Genomic DNA, 26,690 nt, shown 5'->3' on the forward strand with positions numbered 1-26,690 from the left:
ATGCCCACAGTGCCCAAGGTTTCCATGCAGTCGAATGTGAATGCTCAGCAGGAAATCTGCAGGGACTCCACAAAGCAGAGCACTTCAGAATTTTTGCCTTTTTCGGCAATAACGAAACTTTAGGATGGAAGAATAACTGTAAGGAGTGAGATAATGAATGTCAGCTGGAAACCGAACCCGAGTCCCTCTTTCGCGGAGTCTGTTTGCACCGCTGTCCTGCTGTATGAAAGCTGCACGGTGCAAGTCCTATTCCAATACGTTCTGAAGGCGACTTATAAACACGTCCCTCTGGCGCTTTTTGATAAAGCATTCATCGAACATCCATAACGTAAACACATACGCGCATCCCATGTTAGCTTCCAGCCCCATAGCCAATCAGAATCATTTATGATTCTCACACACACACACAGACACACACTCTCTCTGCATGACTGCATGTCCTTCATCTACTCCCGCTGTGTTGCCACCAGGAGCTTGTATTTAATCCTTTCAGGCGTGGGAATACGGCACGTGTTGAATATGGATTCATATGATTCCCCTCCGGTTAACTCTACTACTGGTGCACCGTCCCGCACAACCAAGAAACAACACAAGCTTCCGGCTGAGCGAATATGTGTTATGCAGCTCCCCTCCTCACGCTTGGGTTTGTGTTAGCATGCTTTATATACAGTATGTATGATGGTTACACTACAGTCCTGCGGTGGGAAAACGTCAAGAGCGAAGAACGTAACACCATTAAGACACGGCACTGCAGGGCTGTGCTGAAACCTCTCTCTCGCTCGGGCTGTGGATGTTTTCACTGCTGCAGAACAGCGGCAACAAAATGCCATGCTGACTTCACACTCTGTAATGGCCAGAGTTAACTGTGATCGGTTAAGGTCAAGCAGATTGCAGCATAGCGTCTGAAAAAAAACGAGAAGGAGTCCAGCCCCGCGTACAAGGTTTAAAGATCTGACATGAGTGAGTTATTCACGAGTGTTTAGAAAGATAGATCGACATCGATAGCATGCGTGGTTGTGATGTCTCTCGTCGTCATCGTGACTGGATTTTAAAGAGAACGGTTTTGTGGCTGCATACCACACTTATTCCAATTAAGCCGAAGTAAATAATCGGCAGAACAAAAGAACAGAAAAGAAATGATAAAAAAATGAAAATAATTATTCTAATTTTGGGTTGAAACTGGGTAGCATCAAGTTAAAAATAAAATAAATTAATAAATATTTTAAAGAGATGACATGTACAGAAAGACTAATTATGTTTTTAGGTGGACTCGAGATAAATGGGAAAAATTATATGTGAATGACATATTGATTGATATATTGTTCTATTAAAGCCACGTGCAAAAAGGTAAAAAAAAATAAAAATATTGGGTAGAATACATTTATATTTGAAGTAAACGTAAACAATGTCTACTTGCTATGTGTACTCTCTATATACTTTTAGGTGGACTGAAGACACTTTATTTTGTGCTGTCCACTTGTGACGTGATCACTTGAGATGCATCTCAATACCAAGTGGAAAGAGGATCGTTGCATCCTACGGTTCTGAAAACCCTGCATTGATTACAGGTCAGATTTACTTAAACCTTGACTCTGACCCTTCTGCTTCTCTCTTTTCCAGACGGCGAAGCCATTTTTATCTCTCCATCCCTCTCCTCTGTGTCTCAGCATGCAGTGTATTAAATCAAGCCCGGCATCTCTTCGTCTCGCCACATTCTGTCTGTAATATTTAATATCAGATTCAATTAATATCTCCACAGTCCTTACAAACACAGACCCACAATTAATCATTGCAGAAGCTCATCCCTCATTGTCAGAATTAAATCAAATAATCCTGATAATACCGATCTGGGAGGATCCAGAGCAAAAGTCATGGGGATTAAAAAAATTCGGAAAGACAGAATTCACTCATTATTGAGTTTAGGGTGACAACTGATACGAAAATCATATAAAAGAAGCAGGGTTAAATAAAACTAAAACCATAAAATATTAAAAAACTTTGATAATTACTTTAGATGTACTCCACCATAAATTTATTTTTAATGCAGAAAATATGTCTTATAATACACCTTAAAACGCACTGTATGGTCTTGTGAATAATTTAAAATAAAGTAAATGATAAAACTTGTCAACAAATTTAGAAAAATAAAATGCATTAAGTATTATGAAAACAACAAATTCCACAAACAGCAAGGATTCTGCAAATAGTATAATGTGCTTTAGATTTGATTAGAATAATTTATAAAAAGACATAATTAAGATACATTCATGAATACTTTAACGGCTTCAGTAAACTTATTACCAGCTTCGTTCATGCCTTTCTTTTAGTTCTCATTTAATTATTTTAAATCAGTAACACTTAAAAAAAAATGCATCTATATAATTGACGTAAAATTTTTTAAAAATAATAAAAACACAACAAAACTAAAATTAAAATAATGTAAAAAGACAAAATATAAATAAAAGATATAATAATGTCACTCTATACTATAGATGGTCAATAACAGTAGAAAATGAAAGACATTAATCACTGGTTTTGGATGAGAGACAGAATGCTGGGCGTCAGTAGGATCTCGATGAAAAGACCAAAAATGGCTGTTCACCAACATGTGTTTTGGACACTGGCGTACTAGTTTGTTCCCAGCAGACCGCTTTACTACAGGAAACCAGTTTTCTGTCAGCATTCATGTTGTTCTAAATCAGTCTTTCCAGCAGGGGAGAGCACAAAAAGGACAAACTAAATATCAAATGCAGAGTTAGCATGTGGTGTAATGCTAAATTTTAATGCAAGCTGATCAGTGAGCACAGCGAGGGTCCTTAACCCTCTGGTTGATGCCCTCAGTCCTGGCATAAGAGCAGCCTTCCTATTTACTTTCTGCTTTCTGATTACCACACAGACTAATTATCTTTCCCTCCGTTTCATCTGAATGTGTTTGTGGAGTGAAGACACAGCTTTAGGCAAACATCATCCGGCACCAAACTGTGCTCAGACCAACACAGCAGAGAATACGAACCTCAAATGCCCTCAAGCGCAACAAACATTTACACCACAGTGCAAAAACGTTCTTAACTACGCTCAAAATGTAACCCTTGCTTGCGTTTCGTTTCCGATTCTGCAAAGAAACGGTTTCAGAGTCCAAGATCATTTGGTATTAAATCATAATAATAAAAAAAAAGCTTCTGTGAGCTTCTGTGAGAAGCTGGTCGCATTTCCTACTCAGAATTAAACATCAAACTAAATTAGTCTATCACAATCGGTTTTCTTCTTTATGTTCTTACATAAAATGAGAAAATGTGTTTTCTGCAAGATACACTCCAGAGAGACTGTAGGACAGGGCAAACATCCACATTATTTACTGCTAGTGGAAGAGACTGCCGGCCGGAAACTCTGTTTACAGTTCCTTGTCCTCACAGATCCCCAAAACAGCAGACCAATAACAAATATAAACAGAGGAGGAGGAGAAAAAAAAACATTAACACGGCCGGCCAAGCAGAAGCCAAGAAATATTATACCCTACAGGTCTTTATTTGCTACTGCACCGAGCATTAGTGGGGCGTCTCATAAAAGTGCCTTTATCGTTTAAGGTTCTTGAAAATGTGTTATTTATTAGTTAATTAACTTTTTCAACTTTGTATGCTATTATGCTTGAGTTTTAAAAGACTCCCTTCTGAACATCCCTTCCTGTTGGAGCACAGTAGGCCACAGTAAAGCGGTAAAGTACAGCATATGCTTTGTAGTTTACAGATATTTTTCATGCGTCAAATCACCAACACGCATTGTTTTTTTAAATTGGTATTTCATATTTGTTTTTGACGTGCATTTTAATTTGATTACAATAAAATACGCAATATGATTATATCATTACTATTGTTAGCAACGAATAGCAATATTACAAAAACATAACATGTATTTGAATGAATGACTGAAATGGAAAAATAAAGATTATTACGCTTTATGTAAAAATAGATATTATTATTATTATTGTTATTATTAACTGGACAATTAAACGCTTTTAAAATAAACAGCAATATTATACCTTAAATAAGGAAAATGAGGAACGGAGGAAGGAAGAAAGCAAACAAACTAATATTTCACCTAAATAGTCTGAATTCTTATTATTATTATGTTGTTCTTGTTGTTGTTGCATAAATAGTATAAATATAAATCAGCATAATTAGCATTGTATAATTAGCAACAGCAGCGATGTTTAACTATTTTAAAATAAATAGCAATACTATATTTGGCAGGAAGCAAGACAGGAATAAAGAAAACAAGTAAAAACAAACATTTTAATTCAATAATTTGATATTTTTAGTAGTAGTAGTAGTAATAGTACATAATATTTTATCTTTGAAAAGAAGCAAGGAAGGGAAAACATATTTTACAGTAATAATTTGATTTGATATCATGATTATTATTACTGGATTGAGTAAATACTATATATTGCTATTTATTATTGAAATAAATACATTTTTCCATCAGTCAGAGGCCTGTGCTAAACAAGTTCCTAACTAACGAAACTTCGCAGTTACCTAAAAATGTTAAATTATCATCCTTCAGACACTGACTATAAATTGAGAAGATTGCATCCCAATCATAAAACCCTCAAGTATCGCATAAATATGTAAAACAAGAGACGTGTCATTTAAAAAGTTGGGGAGCAGACGTCCATAAATAAAGATCTGGCCCTGACTCAGTTTGGCTCAGGAAAAATGATGTGACTTTAGATGGGCAGAGTGCAGAGCTGCAGCGCTGCTGAGCTTTTAATTAACTCGTGAGCACTGTAGGCCGCAGTCACCTCCATTAATCACTTATTTTTCATGTCTGCAGGAATCATGAGTGCACACGCAGTGCAGCTAAACCTGAACATATGCTTCCGGCTGTGTTATTAGCCAAGTGCCCAGCGACCAGCCTCTCTGAACTTCATCTCTTCCTTTATGATAATTTCCTCTCGTATTCGTCTTTGAGTTACTGACACCCATTAGCACAAACAAAGTACATGAGAACATTAATCTTTCATGGCAGACTTGACTTTCGGGGTGTAATTGAATTGTCTCCTGGACATGCAAGGTATTAAATGAATTTCTTCTGAAATTTACAAAGGTTACATTTAAAAGTGAGCAAAAGAATGTATTAAACTAGGACACATTATTCAAAAACACATTAATGTTCAGAAAGGACCATCTCTAAAATAAATTAACATACAGGATATCAGATGATTTTGTGATATTGTATAAATGTTAAATAAATAAATAAATAATAATATTGAAATGACAAACTTTTTTGTTATATATGGGAGTTTTTGCTAAATTGAAACACTTTATTCCACAACAGATAAAAAGAAACTTGCTAGAAAACATTTATCCATTAGTTCTTTCATTCATTTACTCAGATTTTGTATTTCTATTTGATTTGTGATATTTTTCTTTTCAATCATTGGCCTTATCTGATCTGATCTTATACAGTTTTTGATTGAAAAAATGCATTATTAATGGATAATTTTGCCAGTATTCACAGACAAAATGTGTTGAATAAGCTCAGAACATAATAGGATACTAATAGTTAAAAAATAAGTACTTTTTTGTATACCTCCAATTTATTGACCGGTGTGCTCATAGCTTCATTATCAGGGTGAACCTCTGATGCCACGTGGACTATTTTAACAAGGTCTTTACCAACTTTCTAGGCTTTGAACATATCAGTTAGTATCTATGCATGGTCAGAAAACTCTCGAACTTCATCAGAAATGTCTTATTTGTGCTCCATTAACAAAGGTCTTACGCTCTGAAACATTAGGGTGAGCAATTAGTGGCATAATTCAACCCCATCCCTTTAGCTAACACTTTCAAAGAAAATCATTTCTTGGTCAAAATGACCAGAAACCAGCATGAGATCCTCAACTAAAGTGATAAACACTTTTAGTGTCAAGTCAATGGGTCTACAGGGTGCAATCAATGGCCCAATGTCAGTCAGTGACTGTTATTTTAGTCTGCTGCCTCAGATCTATATTTAAACAGTCTTTTCACTAGATATTACCTTTCCAGTGGCAGCACACCTTGTGTCCGTCTTGAGTATTTGCACGGCAAACATTCAGATAGTACCTTCCCATATCAAACCGAGCACTCCAGCAGGATTACAAGCTATCACTGCAGCAGAACAACGCAACACTTGCGTGTCCCGTCTGCCAGATATGTAAATTAATTCCTCCCGAAGCATCACGCAGCATTATATTGCAGGCAATCCTTATTCATGAAGGCGCTCAAGTTTACAATCAACACTTTATGAAGCATCTATTGCTATGCAGGGAATGTCTTACGGTGGCCCTCCAGTCGCTCGGCCTCACGGGACTGACACGAGGCCCTCAAAAGCAGCACGTTCGGATCCAAAGACTTTAACGAGAGAGAGAAAAAGAGCCAGAGGAGGAGCGAGGGAGGGGGAAAAAAAGATGAAAAAAGCTCTCTCTTCACCACAGGACTGCTCTTACTGAGATAAGCACGAGGAGTCATCGGGTGAACCATCACCTAGACCGCGAACAGGACCTGAGCGAAAGGATGGAGAGGAAACGGATGAAAGGAGAGAAGGAAATATGGCTGGAATAAATGAGGGAGGCTGGCATGAGGGAAGCAATGGTGCCCATGATTGAAGTCCATGTATATCAATATCTCTTATTTCCTCCACTGAGACTGCACTGGAGAGATTGTAAAGAACTCAAAAGAGCCACAGAACAAAGACGGGTTCCCTGGCTGAGGAACAAAGAGGCAGCAGAGCCCGGCTCATTTCATGTCTTTCATGGCATTTTCATAGGCTTCTTGACATGTCTTCGATCAGGCAAGGGCAGGGAGAGAAACACATCCACACCTTGAGCAGCGTTCAAAAGCCTGTGGAATTTGAGATGTATGGAAGAAGTTGAATTGAGACCCTCGTGGTGGCTGCCACCCTCTACGGTGACTTTCTGCTTTACTCTTAAAAGAGTGTTTTGGGCAAGATAGAGATGTTAAAGAAGCGGCCCAAACACACACACACACACACATACGTACACACTTACACATGCTGCTTCAGATTTCTTCTGTCGGTGTGGGCTAAGCGTGCAAGACACCACTGTGGGCTTTCAAATCATCCAAAGTAGAAAGAAAAGGGACTTCAAACCACTTACTGGGGTAGATTTGTACATTTTCTGAAGCAAATGTGAGTGCTGTTCGCCTGTGTAGGATTCCTGGGGATGTGGGTGGCTGCCAGGTTTCTAGGTGTTCTGGATGGGTTCTTCTCATGTTGCAGTCTTCTGCACTGTTCTGTGGCATTTTGTATTGTGGAAGTATTAGCTGATTTTAACCAATTATGCTTACGTTTTGACAGACAGCTGATAAAGGGCCAAATTTATTTTGTGTAAATAAATTACAAATAAATCACTAAAAAAATAAAATAATTTGAAATGCTACAAAAGAAAATTGGGGTATCACAACAGTGTAATGTACATGAAAAATATTTTATATTGTAATTTGCTAAAGACTAAAGAAAATTGACAGTATTATTGAATTATTAATGTTTTTAAATATCAGCATGAGATGACTGGAAATTAATTAAAATGTAAAAATATATGGCAAATGGGCATTCACAATTAATTATCCAAAATAAACCACCCGGGAAAAATACGTTTTTATACTGTGTACAGTTCAGCTTTATTAATATATTTATTGATGTCTCGCTTCTTACTGATATAAAAATTATAATTAAACTTTACCTGGAGTATAACTTGTGCATAACACACATTTCCTAACATTAAGCCTAGAATGTGATTTAATGTCATTACCGCTGAGGACAGTATGATCTTTGAATAATATTGTTTTTTAATTGCAAGAACATATACTTGCAATAGTTCCACTTTAGCTCAATATGCTTCAGTATATCTTTAGTTGGACTTCAGCATTACATCCTTACAATTAAAGTGCATTAAGCATAAAATTAGTTTTTTTTGCAGACTTAGTGTACCAGTTTAGTACCAAAAGTAAACTGAATGTTTTGTTTATTAAGCATGTTAATATGTAAATGTATTTGTAGTATACTTTGCATGAAATAAATGTATTTTAAATACATTATAGTATACTTTTTTTAACAGGGAGATACCAATAAAAAAATAAAACAATAAAATAATAATAATAATAAATCTTTAATAATAATAATTTTTTAAATGTTCCTCACACTAAAGACTTGGTCATTTTAATTGCTATTTATAAATATAAATACATTTACTGTATATTATACATATAAATTATATATATAAAATATAATTATAATTATTCTATAAAATGGTTAATATATATATATATTTTTTTTTTTTTTTTACAGACAGCAACATACACAGTGTGTAGCATATGTACCGAATTTTCAGGATGCAACTCAAGTCTCAATGATATTCTAATCACTAGCTATGTCCCTGGTTTTAGCTTGTTTGTCCACCAAACAAACCCCAACTAATATTCTACTATTTCCCTATTTCCTCTACAAGCGACACAGTTTTAGTCTGTGCCTCTGCGTACAAGCAACAGTAAAAGGTTTCTTCCAAATTGAAATTTTAACATGACCCTGACTTGACCCTATGTTAAAGGCATTTAAATTGCGTTTTTTCACAAGCTCACAAATAAATAAACGGACGCTGCACCCTTGAAAAGAACCTCAACGTTCAAATTTTAGCATTCACAATGCGTGAAAAAAAAGACTTTTTTTTAGCCAATTAAAAAGTGGTTTAATTGCTTTTGGTAGGCCTGTTTGTCTTGGCTCATTAATTGCTTGACTTGGCATAGATTTTGATCTGAATTTCACAGCATGTGCAGACAGAGTGGAACTGTGTCACAAGACAAGGGATAAGAATAAAGAGCACAACAGCAATGAAAAACAGAAGAGAGAAAGAGAGCAAGAGTGGTACCATTCCCAGAGGAAAGCTAAAGCGAATGGCTCTCGCTTTCATCAATAGTCTCGCTCTCTCTTTCTCTCCTTATATGGCCCTCGCCATCGCTGATAACATCTGTCAATAACAGACACTCGACATTGAGTCACAACCATTATGACATCAATCACTTACTATGACATCATCCATCAGCTCCACTCCAGACTGCCTGGCCTTGCCGTCGATGCTTTTATTAAGCACGGCATTCTGCGTTTCTTAACGCAGGAGCGAGGCTGGTCGTGTTTTTGCATGTATTCCCTCTAGTGCAGAACAAATTCTAGCGTGAATGCAGAGAAACAAAGAAACAAACACACAGCTGGAGTGGAGCCTTCATTAAGGGGGTGATGATGTATGCTGGTGCAGCTGTAGGCTCTGGCTCATAACAGGAATCTATACACAAAGTCATTAGGAGAGCTCCCCATGCTCTCCCGCCCAAAACAACGCCAGCCATTTCACCAGTTACGCATAACAAGCTTTTACAATTTATAAAGACAGGGTGAGAGGTGCTTACTTGCGCAAAAGCCACCACTGCTTCTGATTGCAGTTCAGATGGTAATATTTGGATTGTACAAAAGTTGCTTAGTGATTCCCCCTCTTGTCCAAAATTAATGGCACAGACAGCAGCAGGTTTCTTCTATTAGAACCTAATGCACTGATCTAATAGCTACCACAGTTGAGTAAAATCACGTCTGTGGAATAAAGGACCTCGCAATGTCAACAACTGACCATTTAGATTCAAGCATTCCAGGGATCCATGTAATAATTAAACAAAACAAAACGAACTAAGATGAGTTTGACTCATAGCATTATTCAGTTATTTAGATTAAAGAGTAGGATAAACATTCAGTGAAAATTAGAAATTGTGACAAAACCAACATCAGCAGACATCTGTATTGAACATCAATTTAACATTGACATTAGACGTTGATTTACGTTGAATTTTGTTCACCTGATGTTGCAAGGAAAAATTTTACTAAAAATCTAAAAGTCTTAGTGCTGCTGGGTTTTTAGTAGTTTATTATTTTTTTATATATATTTTTAAATAGCTAAATTTTAATTTAGTATTATTAAACGCTTTATGAAAGCTTTATGAAAGCTTTTTAGATAGATATGATTATTTAGCATGTTACCAACAGCTAAGACCATCTGGTTCATCAAGAAAAGTAAAAAAAACTGCTGATATGACTAACAACAAAACAAAACATTAAATAAAACCAATGATTTAGCATGCTGCTATCTCAATTTGGGATATTGTTAACATGAATTAACATTACAGCATCTAGCATAAGACAGCATTTCTAGCATTATATAGATAAACCTGCCAGGCCTGGGGTCCCCAGGTAAAAATTACACATTACGGTTCCACTGGTTAAATAAAAAAAAAAGACTTTGTAACACTTGTGAGTGTGTTGAAAACTTTCCCTAACTGGAAGTTAATATTCACTTTTTCACTCTTAATAGCACTCTCTTTCTAGGAATGTTTCACACCTCATAAGAGATTTCCGCACCACTGTTCAAATACTTCTCGGATTGCACCCTGTATACAGTAAGGCTTCAGAGATTTATTCAGAGAAATCCAATGGGATTTTTTGTTTCACGTATCTGCCAGGCAACATAATAGCAAACATCTTTCTACAACAATCCACATGATTTGGGAAAGATTCAGGAAACAGGTAGGGAGTCTTTTACAACATAACGAACTAGCCGAATGAGAAAACCTCTCGCATCAGTCTGGTGTCTTCCCATCTTCAGACAAACACGCATGAGCGCCTAGATTTATGGAAATTGCCTCTCTCTCTCTCTCTCTCTCTCTATTGCTTTTTGGCAGCAGGACTGGCCTTATCTGGACTCAGCCACTATCTACTGTTTGGACTAGATAAGTTTGCATTTGCATTTCTAATGAGACTGAGCATCTCCCAGCTCACTCTTCGTAGATGCACGTTTTGCTCGGCTGGGGAGGAAGCGGCCACGGGTAGGTGGGCAGGGCAGGAGGGTCACTACTGCACGTGGACCCCACTGAGAAATCATCCCTGGCAGAAGAAAGCTGGACCGTACTGTCGGAATTCACACACAACACACATTTTTTTCCTCTTGCGCTGTCTGCTTTCCCCTCTGGCCCCTAACCAAAAACTGTAATCACATTTCTCAGCTTGCACGATCTTTGGCAGAGGACGACTGCTGGAGATTACACAAGCTTCTGCACAGCAGGAGAAGACTCATGTTTCTGTTATGACTCTATCAATACTGCTGACAGCAAACTCGAAATATGACCTGAAAACTGGATTTCAGGGACTGGAACTTCTGATTCAACGACAGCAAGGAATGAAGACCTTCAAGCTGTCATCTACAGGATCTGCTGCATCAGTTTTATCACATATGCCAACAAGCCTCGGAGATGAAGATCCTAAGGAAGTAAACTGCAGGGAAACTTATTAGAGGCCAGTAAAAAGTTCTGAAATGTGGTAAATAGGTAAAGGACAGCCTGAAGAGTAACCACAGAAATTATGCAACTCAAATCCTCCAGCGCCACCAACTGTCCAAAGCTGCATTCACATTTATGCTAACAACGTTTGAACCTTAAAGGTTAAATGCTTTGTTTCATCTCATGAAAATTGGGGGCAATATTGTGCCTGGAGAGCCACGGCAGAGTTTAGCTCCAACCCCAATTAAACACACAGGAGCCAGCTAATTAAGGTCTTACTAGGCATACTAGAAACTCCCAGGCAGTTGGAGCTAAACTCTGCAAGACATTGGCCCTCCAGGACTGAGACTGGACTTCTAACCAATTGTAATCAAAATAAAACCAAACTACAGACTGGCAAATGATTCCTTTCCTCTGACTGTTTCAGGAAAATAACCCGAGTGCCAAAAACAGCGCTATGGTTAGTACAAAATAAGTAGCCAAAAATCTGTGAAAGAAACTCGTCAGATGAATCAGCCACCACGCATACACATAGATCAATTATATTACATGCGCAAGTAAAAGCCTAACAGTATGTGTTTTTGGTTGAATTTCTGTCTCTGATAAATTCATTTAACATTACCCTAACCAATGATAATGTAGCATTTAATGTAAGTATGGATATCAATATGATGCAGTTGAAGAATAATGTACACATACACGTACACATGAATTGCATATGGAAAATGTCTAATGTACCTGAAATAATTAATATTCTTCATACAAATCTCTGAATGGCTAATCAACATTTTATTTCACAAACTTTGCAATCATAGTCAAATCCAGTCATATTCAGTTACAGTTGTCGCGGTGTCTAAATCTTTTTTAATTATATCTTTTTAAAATATTTATTGGACTTCATCCAAAGTATAAGCATGCTTATTTTACATATTAATTTTTAAAATCCATTTTCAAATTATTTAAAATTTCTTAAATTATTATTAAATATGAAATTAATTAAAATAAATACAACTATATCTGCTTTATACCGGTCATCGGCCACCGATATCGATAAATTAAGGCTAATTCCAAAAACATGGAATTCAAGTTGATTAATCAATTTATTCTTGAATAACACACGACAGGCTTCACAAAGAGCATGGATGTGGATGTGAGACAAAACTTCTTTTGTGTTGTGAGAACCATGACCTGAGGTTACCACAGTTTTTTTTTATCTATATACATTTAAAAAAAAAATAATAATAAAAAAAACATCTTTGTGGCAGAGCATAAATAAAATATAATGAGAACGTCTCTAGCGTGTAGCAATATTAGCAAACTCAGTTTTCACTGGGCTTTGTCACAAAGGTAAAAGCTATTGCCAAACAATAAATAAATAAATAAAAATCTGTACATGTACGACAACACTGGAAAATTGGAAAGAAAATCATGTCCATTTAACCACTTTAAGGGGTCGTCAAGTGCCTTCCTCAAGGGCATACTGGTGACATAAGACTTCAGTTTTGGTCCAATTCATACATCATCCTTTCTGGGGTGTGAATCAAAAAATTTTTGGTTTCCAGCCCAGACTGTTATTTAACCACTAACTAAAAAAAATGCACAAGTTTGGCCACTAGCTGATAATTATTTTTCTGTTATGGTTACATTTATTCTGTTCTGCCTTAAAAATAAAGAATAACCTCATTTTTAATTTATAATAGTTAATAGGAATAAATGAATGAACTTAAAAATAAGTTCTGGTTATCAGTACCCAATATTTCTAATCAGCCTGATACCAATAATTTCACAAATGTGAAAAATTAACACGTAATAGAGCTCCATGTAAACGAGGTTGGGTCCCCATCCGTGTCTGTGAGAAATGGTCTGGATCTGGACTGGACATTTAGACTCTGCCACCCAACTTGAGGTTACCCAGGTGTAGTAGAAGCAAGAAGTGAAAAAGTGAGAAAGAGAAACAGACGGGTGGTCTTGTGCCCTTTTTCCCTGTGTGATGAATCACTGAGTCGAAACATGGGTGAATGATGATCTTCTTCACATCAGCGAGAAGCGATCAGCACACCCCAGAAGAAAAGAGTTACTAATGAGAGAGAGTCAGAGAGGCCGTTCAGCTACATTACTGTGGAGAAAAGAGGACTTTTAGCCTCTTTCAGGCCATTAAACAACATTCTATGAAAGGGGTCTGCAGTTTTTAAATTGGTCCCATTATCACCCCAGTAATAGCCCATGGAATAAAGTCTGCTAGGAAAGGCACTCTGTCCCTCACTCAAGTGTGCTGAACCCTAAAATACAACCAGCTAATTATATAATGGCCACATTTATTGTCAAAAGCATGAAAGACAGGAAAGTGGAGTTTCATTTTTGGCAAAGTTTGTCGAACGTGTTGTACAGCACAGTGTGAATATTACTGTCATAAACAGCCACGCACCAGCTATCACAGCAGGAGCAGCTACAGGCCAGTGGGCTGTAAATGCCCTTCTGAACAAACTAAAAGCATGTAGAGGGGTCATATCATGAATTTTTAGCATTCAATTTTCAAGGTCCATTTATGAAGTTAGTTTGTTATTAGCATTTTTTTTTTTTTTTTTTTTTTTTTAACGAAAAACATTTTTCTTTAAATATTGAAAACAAACATTACAATTTTGTTTTGTTTAAAACACTTTTTTTCTAAAACTAAAGTAAAAATACTCAGTACTTGAAATAAAAGTTTACTTTCTAATTAACATGTTTTATTTTTAGAAAAATTACAAAAGTACACAAATTAATAATATTGATATTATAATATTAAATTAAAAATAATACTACAACAATGACATAAATACAATTGAATGGCCAACTATAACACAGTATGAATCATATTAAAATAACACAGATCGCAATTTATATTCATTAGGGCTTTCAATTAGTGTTATAATATATATAGCCTTTATAAAACATATCGTCTTAAACGGTATCTAAATTCAGTATAAAATGGATGTAATTAATAACCACACATCATATAATTAACAGATTAAAAATCAGTTGAAATATAATGACCTTGAGTGATAGAATGCTAAATGGATTCCTCCAACCAAATAAATGGACGAAGAAGGTCAATTGCACTCAGTCATGCCTCAGAATACAGGAATTATGCCTGTTTGCTCAATTCTGTATGAGTGCAGTCAAGCAGGCACATCTCCCCTTTGCTTAAGCCCATGTGCATGAAAATCATTAAACTCACCAGTCATTTTCTTGTTTGAACGGCGTTTGAAGGTAAGCAGAGTTTGCGAATGTGTTTGACCACTGAACCGGCAGGCGAACAGAGGCTATCATTCTCTTTAGAGAACACAATCAAAGAAGCTGGCAAATGTCACAGCACCAGTGTGAATGTAAAGTCCAGTAGCAGATAGAGCCGCTTCATCTCCTCCTATCAGCTATACTTCATTCTTTACCAAGCCTTCTGCTGTGACTCAACCTTCAACCCAACTGTCTTCAATCCTTCCCCATCTCTCAGGTCTTTATATGAGGTCAGCTAATTAGCACTGATTTAAATGTAATTCTGCTATAGATAGAACCGGAGAGAAATCCCATTCACCTCATTCAAAGTTAAGTGTGTTCATTTCACTACAATAAAGTTGTTTCTCAGAAGAGAGCTTGATATGCAAATGTAAGCCATTCATATATATTATTCTATAGATAGATAGAAAGATAGATAGATAGATAGACAACTGCTAAAACGTAAAGCAACAGACATTACAAAAGGCTCTTTAAAATTTTTATATAATTAATAACATTTCACAATATTTTAACTCATCCCCACCATAAATGCAATAAAATAAAACTAAATATGGTAGGTAATTCTGTTTCTGTTTTTTTTTTTCTTCTTGCAATTCTGTGTTTATATCACACAACTCAAAAAATTATTTGCAAGATATGACCTCAGAATTATTAGGCCGCAATTACCTTTTTATTATTTCATGCTGGGGAACTATTGCAAGATCGAATTTTTCTAATATCAAACAAATGTGGACTTGGTGAGCATAAGAGACTATCAAAAAACTATTTTAAAATCTTACTGACCTCAAAACTTTGGAAGTAGTTTTGGAAAGAAATGCCAATCTGCGGCTTGGCAGAAAAACAGGTGTAAATCCATTATGTGTGTGTGTGAGAGTATAATTCGATTGTGAAATTTGTAAAGGCCTGAGCTCAAGCTGGCTGAGTAAACATCAGCTCTAATAGAGGAGGAAGGCTCCTGCGTAGCAAGCACACAATTGGAACTCAATTAACTCATCAAAAAGTCTTGTGGGAGGTTTGTTCGTCAGGATTATAACGGCTCTGATTAACTTAAGATTCTATGTGCAATACAAACTTCAACCTCTGACATACCGAACTTCTGTAACCTGTCAGTCTGTATGCTAATTCAAGCAAGTGTCAGATTCGGAACTGCCGCTGAAGTCTCTGACCTTACAGGAAACATTGCCTTTAATGAGTCATTTCTCCGGTATATTACATGCTGTTCCCAATTAGTGAGGCCAGATGAGTTCTGCGCATTGATCAGAGTGATTCGCTGACCTCATCGAATCTGTTGTGGTTGTTCTCTGTGGAACTGAACTTGGAAGATACAATAATAAATGTCCAAAGCGATTTAATAGAATTACTTTTCACAAGATGAGGGGCCAATAAGCTCTTCGGTTTATCTGGAGGTTCAATTAGGGATGAGCTGACCGGTTTCACACAGTGAACGTAGCTCATATATTCAAAACAAAATAAAGTAAATTAAAAATTGTGACATGGGGCTCAATAAATGTGATCAAATAAAATGTGATAAAATAAATAAATTAATAATAATATAAGATGAAATCTAATGAAATAAAGTAAAATAAAAATAGAATAAAACTAAATTCACAAGATGAAGGATGACACATTTATGTTAAAAATTATGTATATATCAGAGTCAGCAAACCCTTCTCTGCTGGCCTTAACACTATCAGAAACCCTGACTTAGTTTTACTTTATTTTTTCATGAATGTGTATTAAATTATCTCCAATAGTCTATTCTCTTTATTTCATAGCGTTTATATTAGAGCTATTATCCAATCATATTTCAGCGATCGTGTTGCCAGGGTCATAGAAGTTTGCCTTCAGAATCAACAGCGAAGGCTTCTGTAGCTTAAAATCAATGATAGTGAAAACGTTAGATTAACCAATCAGATTTTGAGTTGGCAGCCCCAGAGCCATCCTGCATGTTTACAATAACGTCAGCATCTTCTTGTCCTTTTATTGGATGATCAGTTAAAAAACAACATTAAGTTTTTCATCACCGCCTTGTATGAACCAACTTAATAATACTTTTGCCGGTAAAGCTGCACTAACTAGTATTTTCCTCCGGCAACACGCTGGCAGTGCAGGAGGGAGACTGGTGAAGATGGAAAAGCAGTGTTAGGTCAAGTGTAGGTCAAATATATATATATGTACAGTTTTAAATACACTTTTTTGGTTTGAGGGTAAGAAGTGAACTAAACATGTTTTTGTGAGTTTTACCTGGTTGCCCTTTTAGTATTGGACATTCACTACCTATTTTGTGACATCAGGTGAAAAACAAATATTTTTTACATTTGCAACAAAGATCTGATACGATTTAAAAACAAACATTCACATCTTTTCCAGATGACTTTCAACTCCAGCCACCAAAATCAAATCACTCTGTTTCAAACTGAGCAGCCCCCTAATGAAGAATCCAATCAAAAGCGCCCAAAGTGCCTTACAGGACCAGTTAGCGTTAGACTGTGTGTGGCAAACAGCAGTTGAGCGTGTGTGATGGGCGGCTCGGGAGCACACGCAGGAGATTAGATGACACACACACTGGGTCCTTCTCATTAGCGGCGGGGCCCGGGTACACAGAGAAACTGCTGACCACTGAGGGCTTTTACAAATGCTGACATGTGGCCCCGTAAATGACCTCATGGTTTAGCGAGAGCTTGCATGTGCCATACACACACAAACACACTCTCTAACCAATATGCCCAGTGATCCCCTACAGAAAGAAAGAGGAAAATCAATGTTGTGTGCTTCACAGGCCACTGCGAGCTAATGAAAGTCATTCATTACACCAGCCAGCTACCAAAACACTTTACACTTCCTCTAAACGCTTCATACCAAACCATCTATTAGCTTCTTTTTTCCCCTTTTCCTTTCATCACATGCAAATGATTGTTTTAAACACAATAAAGCATTCATTTAGAGGTCGAGTTCACTCCTCATCCTCCATTACAGCACATTTTCCAGTGATCTGCATATTAACGCTGGCCTTATCTACTCATCAGTACTTGTTTGTTTGGCCTAAGTAATGGTATCTAATTGTGTCCAGTAGTAGCCACCTAAACCTTTTCAATGAAAATTGATAAATTTGCCAATAAATAATAAGAAATTCAAAATAAAGTATTGAATTAATGTACTATATTATTAGTGATTTATGTGCACCAATGCTGCAAAAATGTTAAAATTATGTTACATTTTTAGTTTAGTTCTATTATATTTATACTATTATTATTTAAAAAAAATAATAACTACACATTAAAATAATTGTTTTCAAATTAATTTGAATATATGTATTTTGTACAATTTTGTTTATGCTTCATTTCAAATTATTCAAGTCAATGTCACATGATTCTTCAGAAATGTTACATTCTTATCTGGTTCTCAAGAAGCATTACTTATTATTATGAAACTGTAAAACAATTGTGCTGCTTAATATTTTTGTAAAAATAATTTTCCCCTCAAAATTCTTTGATGATGAATAGAAAGTTTAATAGGACAGCATTTATTTCAAAAATTAAATCTTTAAATCCATTTTAAATATCTGTATTGCTAATTTTGATTAGAGGAAAAAAATGTGTGTGTGTGTGTATATATATATATATATATATATATATATATATATATATATATATATATATATATATATATATATATATATATATATATATATATATATATAAAACAGATAGTAGAAAGCATGTGAAGTAATGTGAATCTACAAAATAATCCATTCCAAATCTTTTTAAATATGCAATGCTTTGTCTGTCTTTGGCATAGGCATAACTAAGGCATAATTGAAAATCAAGGCTTGGTAATATTTGAAGGGCTTTGATGATATAATTTTTCTCATAATGTCATTCTATAAGTGTGAGTAATTCTGTTCAGAGTCAACCGGGTCCCTTATGCACACAGGCTCTAAGAGGCTTATTATGACATTATGAAGCAAAACCTTCAAAACGTCCTTCCAACGTACATTTTCCCAGCCGTTACTGCATCCATCGCTTCATTCTGAACAAACTCTAAACAATAATACATAATCACAATACCACAACAACGCAGAATGCTAAACTCCTATATTTCAATTCACTCCTGCCACTGATTCTTGGTCCGACGGTAAAAAGAGACAAGTTTAGTACCACTGTCATTGCACAGAGGTGCTAACATAAGTTTATCTTGACATACTTTGATTAGAAAATTACACTTTAATGTCTACAAAATAACATTTCAAGGAAATCTCCCGATAATTCATTTTTTTCCTCCAATTTACTCCTGTTTGTAGTCACATGGTCTTTAGGATAATGACTTTCACCAGCATTCAATTTATGCACAACCTTTCCCGTTTAAAAGATACGCGCAGAACTTCAGCTGAAGCAAAATGGACAGTCATGCTTTCAGGGGAAGCAATTCACCACGGTACATTATTGCGCTAGAGCGCTGACTGGCAACCCATTATCCAATTTGAATAATAACACATTGCCTTCAGCCCGAGAGCTACGGAAGTCTCGGCTCTAAAAATATAGCACAGAATAGAAAGGAACTGGCAGAAATAGTGTGAAAGAGCTTTGCCTTAATGTCCTCTCTGTAGGTTACAGCAGCCGTTTAGAAATGAGAGACCTGAAGCAGACCACCCGCACACACCTAAGTGGGACAGCAGATGTTCAGTGGGAAAGATGCTGAATGGAGCTAACCGTTCACAAACAAACAAGAGGTTAAATATGTTCTGCAGCGAAGGAGTAAATTTAAGGAGAGCTTCATTAATGCAAAGGTAACAGTGCTTCTATAAACATAAAAGCTTTCTGGTTGGAGTTCGCAAAAGTAAAATGTTTGCGCGATTGAGCTTGTTGTCTTCATATTATCGGAGGTCTCTTTGCCTCAATGTGCATAAGAAAAAGAGCATATTGTGGCATATTAAGCATTCGTTCATATGTTTTAGTGAAATGTGTTCATTTATTCTGTTGTAGCATTTCTAATTGTTTTAGTTATTAGGAGAAATAATAAAAAGAAAAGTTCACACAAAATTGTTTTTAGCATTGCACCAATTGTTCACCAATGAGAGTCCCTGGTTTGAGGAAAATTACTTATTTATATGTTTATTCTGTTCTAGAAGCTTCATCTTCGTCTTAATACGTGCTCATGCCGATACCATGTGCTAAACGATGTGAGACAAGTGTGAGAATAGAAATGTTATTTCTGTTAGGGAATGCATAAGAGATATGCATTATGATTGGTTAATAAGACAGCAATAAGACTGGGAGGAATGAATGACTGTTTAAAAAAAATAAATAGTCTTTTTCTTGGATACAGTTGATTTCAGAGTCTTTATTCCTCACCCTCTAAAGTGAAATGTTCCAAATTCCTTAACACCGATCACACCAGTCCAACACCATTCTGTCAATTCATATGTGATGAAGGGAAAATATCTGACTGTTTGTAATAAACAAGCCTTTCATTAAAAACATGTTTAACTTATATCCATAATGTATCTTTCTGTAATAAAAATGTCATTTTGTCTGAATCAAGAGGAGATAATCAGATCAAGCAGCACTTTCAAGAGAAAACAGTGCAAGAGTTCTAAATAAATATGCAGGAAAACAAGTGATGGGCACTTTTTACTTGAGGAAGCATTATTATAGATTATCCACTCCATATTTTGGCCAGAAACAAGCTTAAAATGCCTTAATGATGGATGTACTTCTTACAAACACACAGATCCACAGATCCAGATAGGATATTAATGGACAGACCAGAGTCGTGTTTTTATCAGCTGTTTGAACTGACGGCACCCATTCACTGCAGGATGGATTAGTGAGCAAGAAATTGAAATTATTTAAATTACTTCAAATCTCACTATTATTTCCTCCAAACTAGGACTTAATTTGACATATTTGCAACATTAATTCTCACAATCAGCAATTTTGCGAAAGTTGTACTTTTTGCTCTGAGGTGGAAGCAGGGTTTAACAGACCTCTGTACCTTAAAGCACGCAGATTTAAATTTGGCTGAAAGCCTCCAGCTGACTTTAATATGCAGTGAGTGAGAGGAATTTTTTTGGGTGAAAAATGGAAATGCACAGAAGAGCAGAGACCTTTGGGGGGGAATCGGCCACATAGAGAACACATAGTCAGACATGTTATTCAGCGATGACCTTTCACTAAACACTGCCTGCTGTTCCCCAGGCACTGAGAGAAAAAGATGGAGGAAGAGAAAGAAATGAAAGGGGGCTAGAGAGACGGAGCCGCTGCATCAACACCCATACATGCGACATTTATTATTAATATTGGGGATGTACTCCACACTTATATCTATGCACTTAAAATGACGAATATACTAATACCATTAGTCCCATTTTGAATAGTCCCAGTGCACATTACTAATTTCTGAAAATGTCAAAATACCTACCTAAACAGCCTTTTTTTTGTGTCATAAATGCGTTTAAGGTTGGCTAGTCCCACAAAATTATATCTAGACCACGGCCAAAAATGATACGTTCTGTAAATACGCTTGTGACAGCTAAAACGATGGATTAAAATGGTTTAAAATAAGACTCTCTCTTAATAAGGTTTCCAAAAAACGCTGTCTAGGTAGGCAGTTCGCTCATTTTGAAAATGCCCGAACGGAGAGCTGATGGGAAGCAGCAGTTGATTGAGAGAAGCGGGTCTATCTCGGTTTCTGATGTCTGCTATCTCTCCTTAAAGTTATTTCCAAACGCTCAGCATCAGGAGATTGACTGTCAAACGGAAGCGATGTCTCCTGACAGAATAAAGACTAAAGGTTATTCCCTCAGAATATTTTACCATCCATCCTGAGAGAGATGAGAGAGTGATGATAGACAAGTGCTGAACGTTTAGTCAAATCTACCTGAGAGCCTGTTAAAAACATATCAACTTAGAAATACGTTTTGCTTTAGGAGAGTTCTCACCAAACCAAAATAGCGGAAAGCATGACACCACAGAGGAAGGAAAAGTGACTGGGTATGTGTTTGTGTTTAATCACGTTATTGGGTAGGACGTGTTCCAGACAGCCGTGAACCAAACTGATCCGGTGCCAGAGAGTGACTGGATTTACAGCAGTAACACATTAACACACATGAATCACGCTCAGTGTTTACTCAACTCCGTGTGCCGCTACCGAAAACAGAGAAAAACACAAGCAAAGAGAAAACCTAAATGTGGGTTTTGGCCATGAGGTTTCCAATTATACAAGGCATGTGCGTCATGTTTACAGTCGAAAATGTCTCATTTGCATTTTTATGCTCTTTGAAAAATTTTGCAGACACATTTCAGCTTATTTCACGCTCAGAAAATAACCGTCTTAAAGTCCATCCAGAAACTAACCAGACTTGTACAGTAAACCTCTTCTTTTTTAGTTTCTTCTGATGCGTCTATGCAAGCGTGCATCATCCCCGCAGTGAGGCCCAGTGAGCTGAGAGTCTCTTTATCAACTCTACCCAGAATTCCCAGGAGACTCATTTGACAATCAAGGCCGGTCTACTGTAATAGCATCTCCAGTCTGTTCGGGCTTCCAAACTGTCAGACTGATAAGTCATTGCTAGCAGACACTGGCTCTGTGTCTGTCTGGCTCGAGTATCAAGACCAACAATATGCAACAGATGGTATAATCAAACACACCATATACACACACAAGTAAAGATGGAAGACAAAACAGTGACACTTTCTGTTTATGTTAAAAATGTATGAAACATATTGCCTTTTATGGATTCATAAATAACTGCAGAGATAGAGTTAAAATCCACGAAACAGTATAATACATACTGCACAAAATATGATATTAAATAATATACAATATTGAATATACTCATAATGCATCTTTTTAAAAATGGTTACTAACAGTGATTACTACTATTTATAAAAAAATATCATTTGTTGAACCTCACAAAATAAATAAATAAAAAGCTGTTTTAATGCGACTGTAGAGTTTTTTGCCTGTGTGTGTTTTTTGCATAATGTGACATTGCTAAAAATCTTTATGAATTATTATAATATAATATGATATAGCTAAAGGAATTATGCATACATATACAACTATATACACAAATAAAGTAATATATGTATACAAATATATATAAAAACCAAAAAACTTAATGAAATTTTTCCAAAATTATTATCCAAAAATAATTATAATAAATTGTATCTAAAATGAGATAATATCCAAAATTATTTGTTTATTTTTATATTCATTAATTAATCATTTTTTATTAATTTATTGATTAATTTTTTTATTGATTTATTGATTGATTAAGTGATTGATTAAAATAAATCAATTGTCAAAGATACGCTAATATGAAAAACTGTACTGCATATTACAAAACAGATTTTCATTCCGTCCAAATTCACATGTCGTAATTACAGTTTCCTCTCACAGGAATATCCATGACTCGAGATCAGTTTCAAAAGGCGTTACTGATTAAGTACTGCATTTGTTGTAGACAAGTCAATCGTAACCTAAACCACAAACAGAGCAACACCATGAGAGACCAGGTTTGAATAAGTGTTTTTCACAGAGGGCCTCTGGAAGCATCAGCTGAATGAAAGTCTGAATCAGATAGCTATTGTGGAACGGTTCACTTATGGCAAATTAAAAGGCTAAATCAATATTATGTAGCAGAGTAACATTATGGCTTCCTTCCCGCACAAGCACTCAGTGGTAACCTTGAGGCTCTGAGCGCAGCAGGACTTCGTTTCTTTCTTGCCCTGTCGTTTTCTTTGAACCGGTTAAAGACCGATTCCTTTCTTGAAAGACATCTGTGAATAGGGAGTAAAAATGGGTGGTAAAACTGAAGGACAGCCTTCTCTTAGTTTTACACAGGTGCAAGAACACATTGTCCCACCGAAGCGGAATTCTTAACAGTCAAACGTCTTCACAGAGTGCATTTAAGAAGCTCAAGATGTTATTTGAACCTGCCCCTCACCTGCTGTGACTGCTGTGAAAATGAGAGGATCATGAAAATATTAAAGAGCTTAGATGGAAAAGCTTTCACTAAAACCAAAAAACAAAACACTCGCATCCAATACCAGACTCCTGGAAGGTCAAGTCACCAAGAGATGTAGTGTGTGAGAATGTCAAATATAAATACTAATGATGATAAAGATTATTATTACTTTTTTTCTTCTTTACTGATTACAATAAAATAGTAATAATAAAATAAAAAATACAACATTCATTAAAATCGATTTAAATAAATTAATACATTAAAAAATATATTATTTTAATACTGTTTAAAATAAATAGACAACTAAATAAATAAAATTTATTAACAATATATACATTTTATAACATTAAATAGAATAATGAAAATGATGATTGTTAATATTATTTATTCTATACTAAATGTAATAAAATATTAAACAGCTAATATATTTAATACATTTAAAAATAATGTTTTATAACATTAAATATAAGAATATTAATGATGGCAACAATTATTATTATTATTATTATTATTATTATTAGATACTGATTATAATAGTCATAAACAATCATAATAAAAATAAATAAATAAATAAGTTAAGTCTTTAATTATTTTTTGATAAAAACCAGGGTTCAGGTGGGGCTCTGTCATGCAGTAAATGTTGATGAGTTCCTCCAAGGCATGAGAAAAAACCCATTCTTCTGAAGTGGAAACTAGTTTAACCCGGGTGCCCTCATGTGACAGAATCACACGTGCACATGTAGGCAAAAACATCAGCATTTAGATCCACAGACGGAAATCCACCAACATGTTGCAGACCCACACATGTACATGTAAATCACAATATCAGCTGAAATTGCATGAACTCCACTCTGACCCCTGCACCAAGAAGTCAAGAATATAGTCAGTGTTTCCTTAACCGTACAATTACACCCTTCAGGCAGCACGATCTCATTATGGAGACTTGTTGAAACACTAGATAGCCCCTGCACACTCCCACACAGTACATTAGCATTACCTGATACTGCTCATGCTGCCACCTGTCTCAGATCCCAGTTTGCATCGCTCCAGCTGAGTAGCTACTATCTGACGCTCCGCCTCCAGCTCTCGAGTTAATCTTTCAAACTGCAGTTCCTGAGAAACAGAAAGAGAGATGGTCAGTTAACAGATTTCCATTACTCCATGCCACTTATACAAAACATGAGAAGATTACTGAAATAAAACATTCTTATTAAAACTGTACACAGCTGACTGATGAAAAGATGAACATTGCCCACTTTCTAAGAAAAATACAAGTGGAATTTAATAGTGCAAGATACCATCTTGATGCTAATATGTTCTTATGTGTTTGTTGAAATGCTGTGAGTGTTTTATCTTGTTGCTATGCATTTATTAAAGTGGCTTCTAATGTTTTACCGTTTTTGCATAATGCTCGATGAGCCACAGGTAGCTGAATAATATAGATTTATCTTTATTTTTATAATCTCGATATTGATTCTTTAATCCCAAGACCAGTGTTTTAATCTATTTAGTCTGTTGATGCATGAACAAAACTTCACTAAACATCTTGCCATCCAATGATCACATTATGTTTGTTCTTTGTTAATTAATAAGAAATTAACAGCCTTAAATTTTCATATGCATTTTTTTCAGAATTAGAATAGCTTGTATGTTTGCACACAAAAGGAACTTGACTTGATGCCAAGAGCTTCCAGTGCAGTACAAATTTTTGGTTTTGTGTATACATATGCCAGATGTGACGAACAATGTATAATTAGAAAGTTTTGTTCTTGAGGTTAAATATAGGCTGTGGGGGAAAAAACAGCCTGGCTTCTTGTGCCTGGCTGTCCTGGTGGTCAGTAATCTGTATTGCAGACCAGAAGGCAAGAGTTCAAAGGGAGTGGGCTGGGTATAAGAGGTCCAAAGGGATTTTTTAGCCCTTTTCCTCACTGGAGATGTAAAGATATTGGAGGTTAGGCAGAGGGGCACCAATAATCCTCTCAGCAGTCCTGATTGTCCGCTGCAGTCTCTTGATATCTGATTTGGAAGCTAATCCAAACCAGACAGTTATGAACGAACACAGGACAGATTCAGTGATGGCGGAGTAGAATTGTTTTAGCAGTTCCTGTGGCAGGTTGAATTTCCTCAGCTGGTGACGGAAGTACAACCTCTGTTGGGTATTTTTAGTAAGGGTGTCAATGTGAGTGTCCCTCTTTAGGTCCTGAGAGATGCTGTTAGCCAGGAACCTGAATGACTCCACTGTCGTTACAGTGCTATCCATGATGGTGAGTGGGGGAGGGGTTCCTCCTGAAGTCCACTGTCATTTCCACTGTTGAGCTCCAGGTTGTTAAGACTGCACCAGACTGCACCAGATAGCCAGCTCTTTAACCTCCTGTCTGTAAGCGGACTCGTCACCGTCCTGAATGAGGCCGATGACTGTGGTGTCGTCCGCAAACTTCAGGAGCTTGACAGAGAGCTCCTTTGAAGTGCAGTCATTCGTGTACAGGGAGAAGAGCAATGGGGAGAGAACACAACCCTGAGTGGCACCAGTGCTGATAGTGAGAGTTCTGGATGTGAGTTTGCCCAGCCTTACTAACTGCTGCCTGTCTGTCAGAAAGCTGGTAATCCACTGACAGATAGAGGTGGGCACGAAGAGCTGTGTCAGTTTGTCTGAGTGCAGGTCAGGCTTGATGGTATTAAAGGCCGAACCAGAGTCCACAAATATTATCCTTGCATTATTCCCAGGTCTGTCGAGGTGTTGCAGGATGTAATGCAGTCCTAAGTTGACTGCATCATCCACAAACCTGTTTGCTCTGGATCCAGCAAGGGTCCAGTGATATCTTTTAGATAGGCCAGAACCAGTATCTCAAATGACTTCATGACACAGACATGAGAGCAAGAGATCTGTAATGGTTAAGTCCAGTGATTTTGGGCTTTCTGTGGACCAGAATTATGGTGTAGCATTTGAAGAAGCATGGAACGTCATACAGCTCCAGAGATCTGTTGAAGATCTGTGTGAAGATGGGGTCCAATTGATCAATGCAGACCTTTAAACAGGAGGCTGAAACACCATCTGGGCCTGAAGTTTTTCTTGATTTCTACCT

The 26,690-nt window shown here is 36.4% G+C and overlaps 1 protein-coding gene across 3 annotated transcripts in view; it reads right to left on the bottom strand.

The window, feature by feature from the left end:
* The window catches only part of ctnnd2a (catenin (cadherin-associated protein), delta 2a), a 245,003-nt gene that overhangs the window by 150,396 nt on the left and 67,917 nt on the right, over positions 1 to 26,690 (bottom strand). For all 3 annotated transcript variants that reach the window (XM_043227004.1, XM_043227002.1, XM_043227005.1), the window contains one exon: positions 24,605 to 24,720. In XM_043227004.1, the coding sequence (XP_043082939.1) occupies positions 24,605 to 24,720 (116 nt within the window). The remainder of the gene's footprint in view (positions 1 to 24,604; positions 24,721 to 26,690) is intronic.

Source organism: Puntigrus tetrazona, chromosome 24 (genome assembly GCF_018831695.1).
Source record: "Puntigrus tetrazona isolate hp1 chromosome 24, ASM1883169v1, whole genome shotgun sequence".
In the NCBI taxonomy this organism is placed as follows: Eukaryota; Metazoa; Chordata; class Actinopteri; order Cypriniformes; family Cyprinidae; genus Puntigrus; species Puntigrus tetrazona.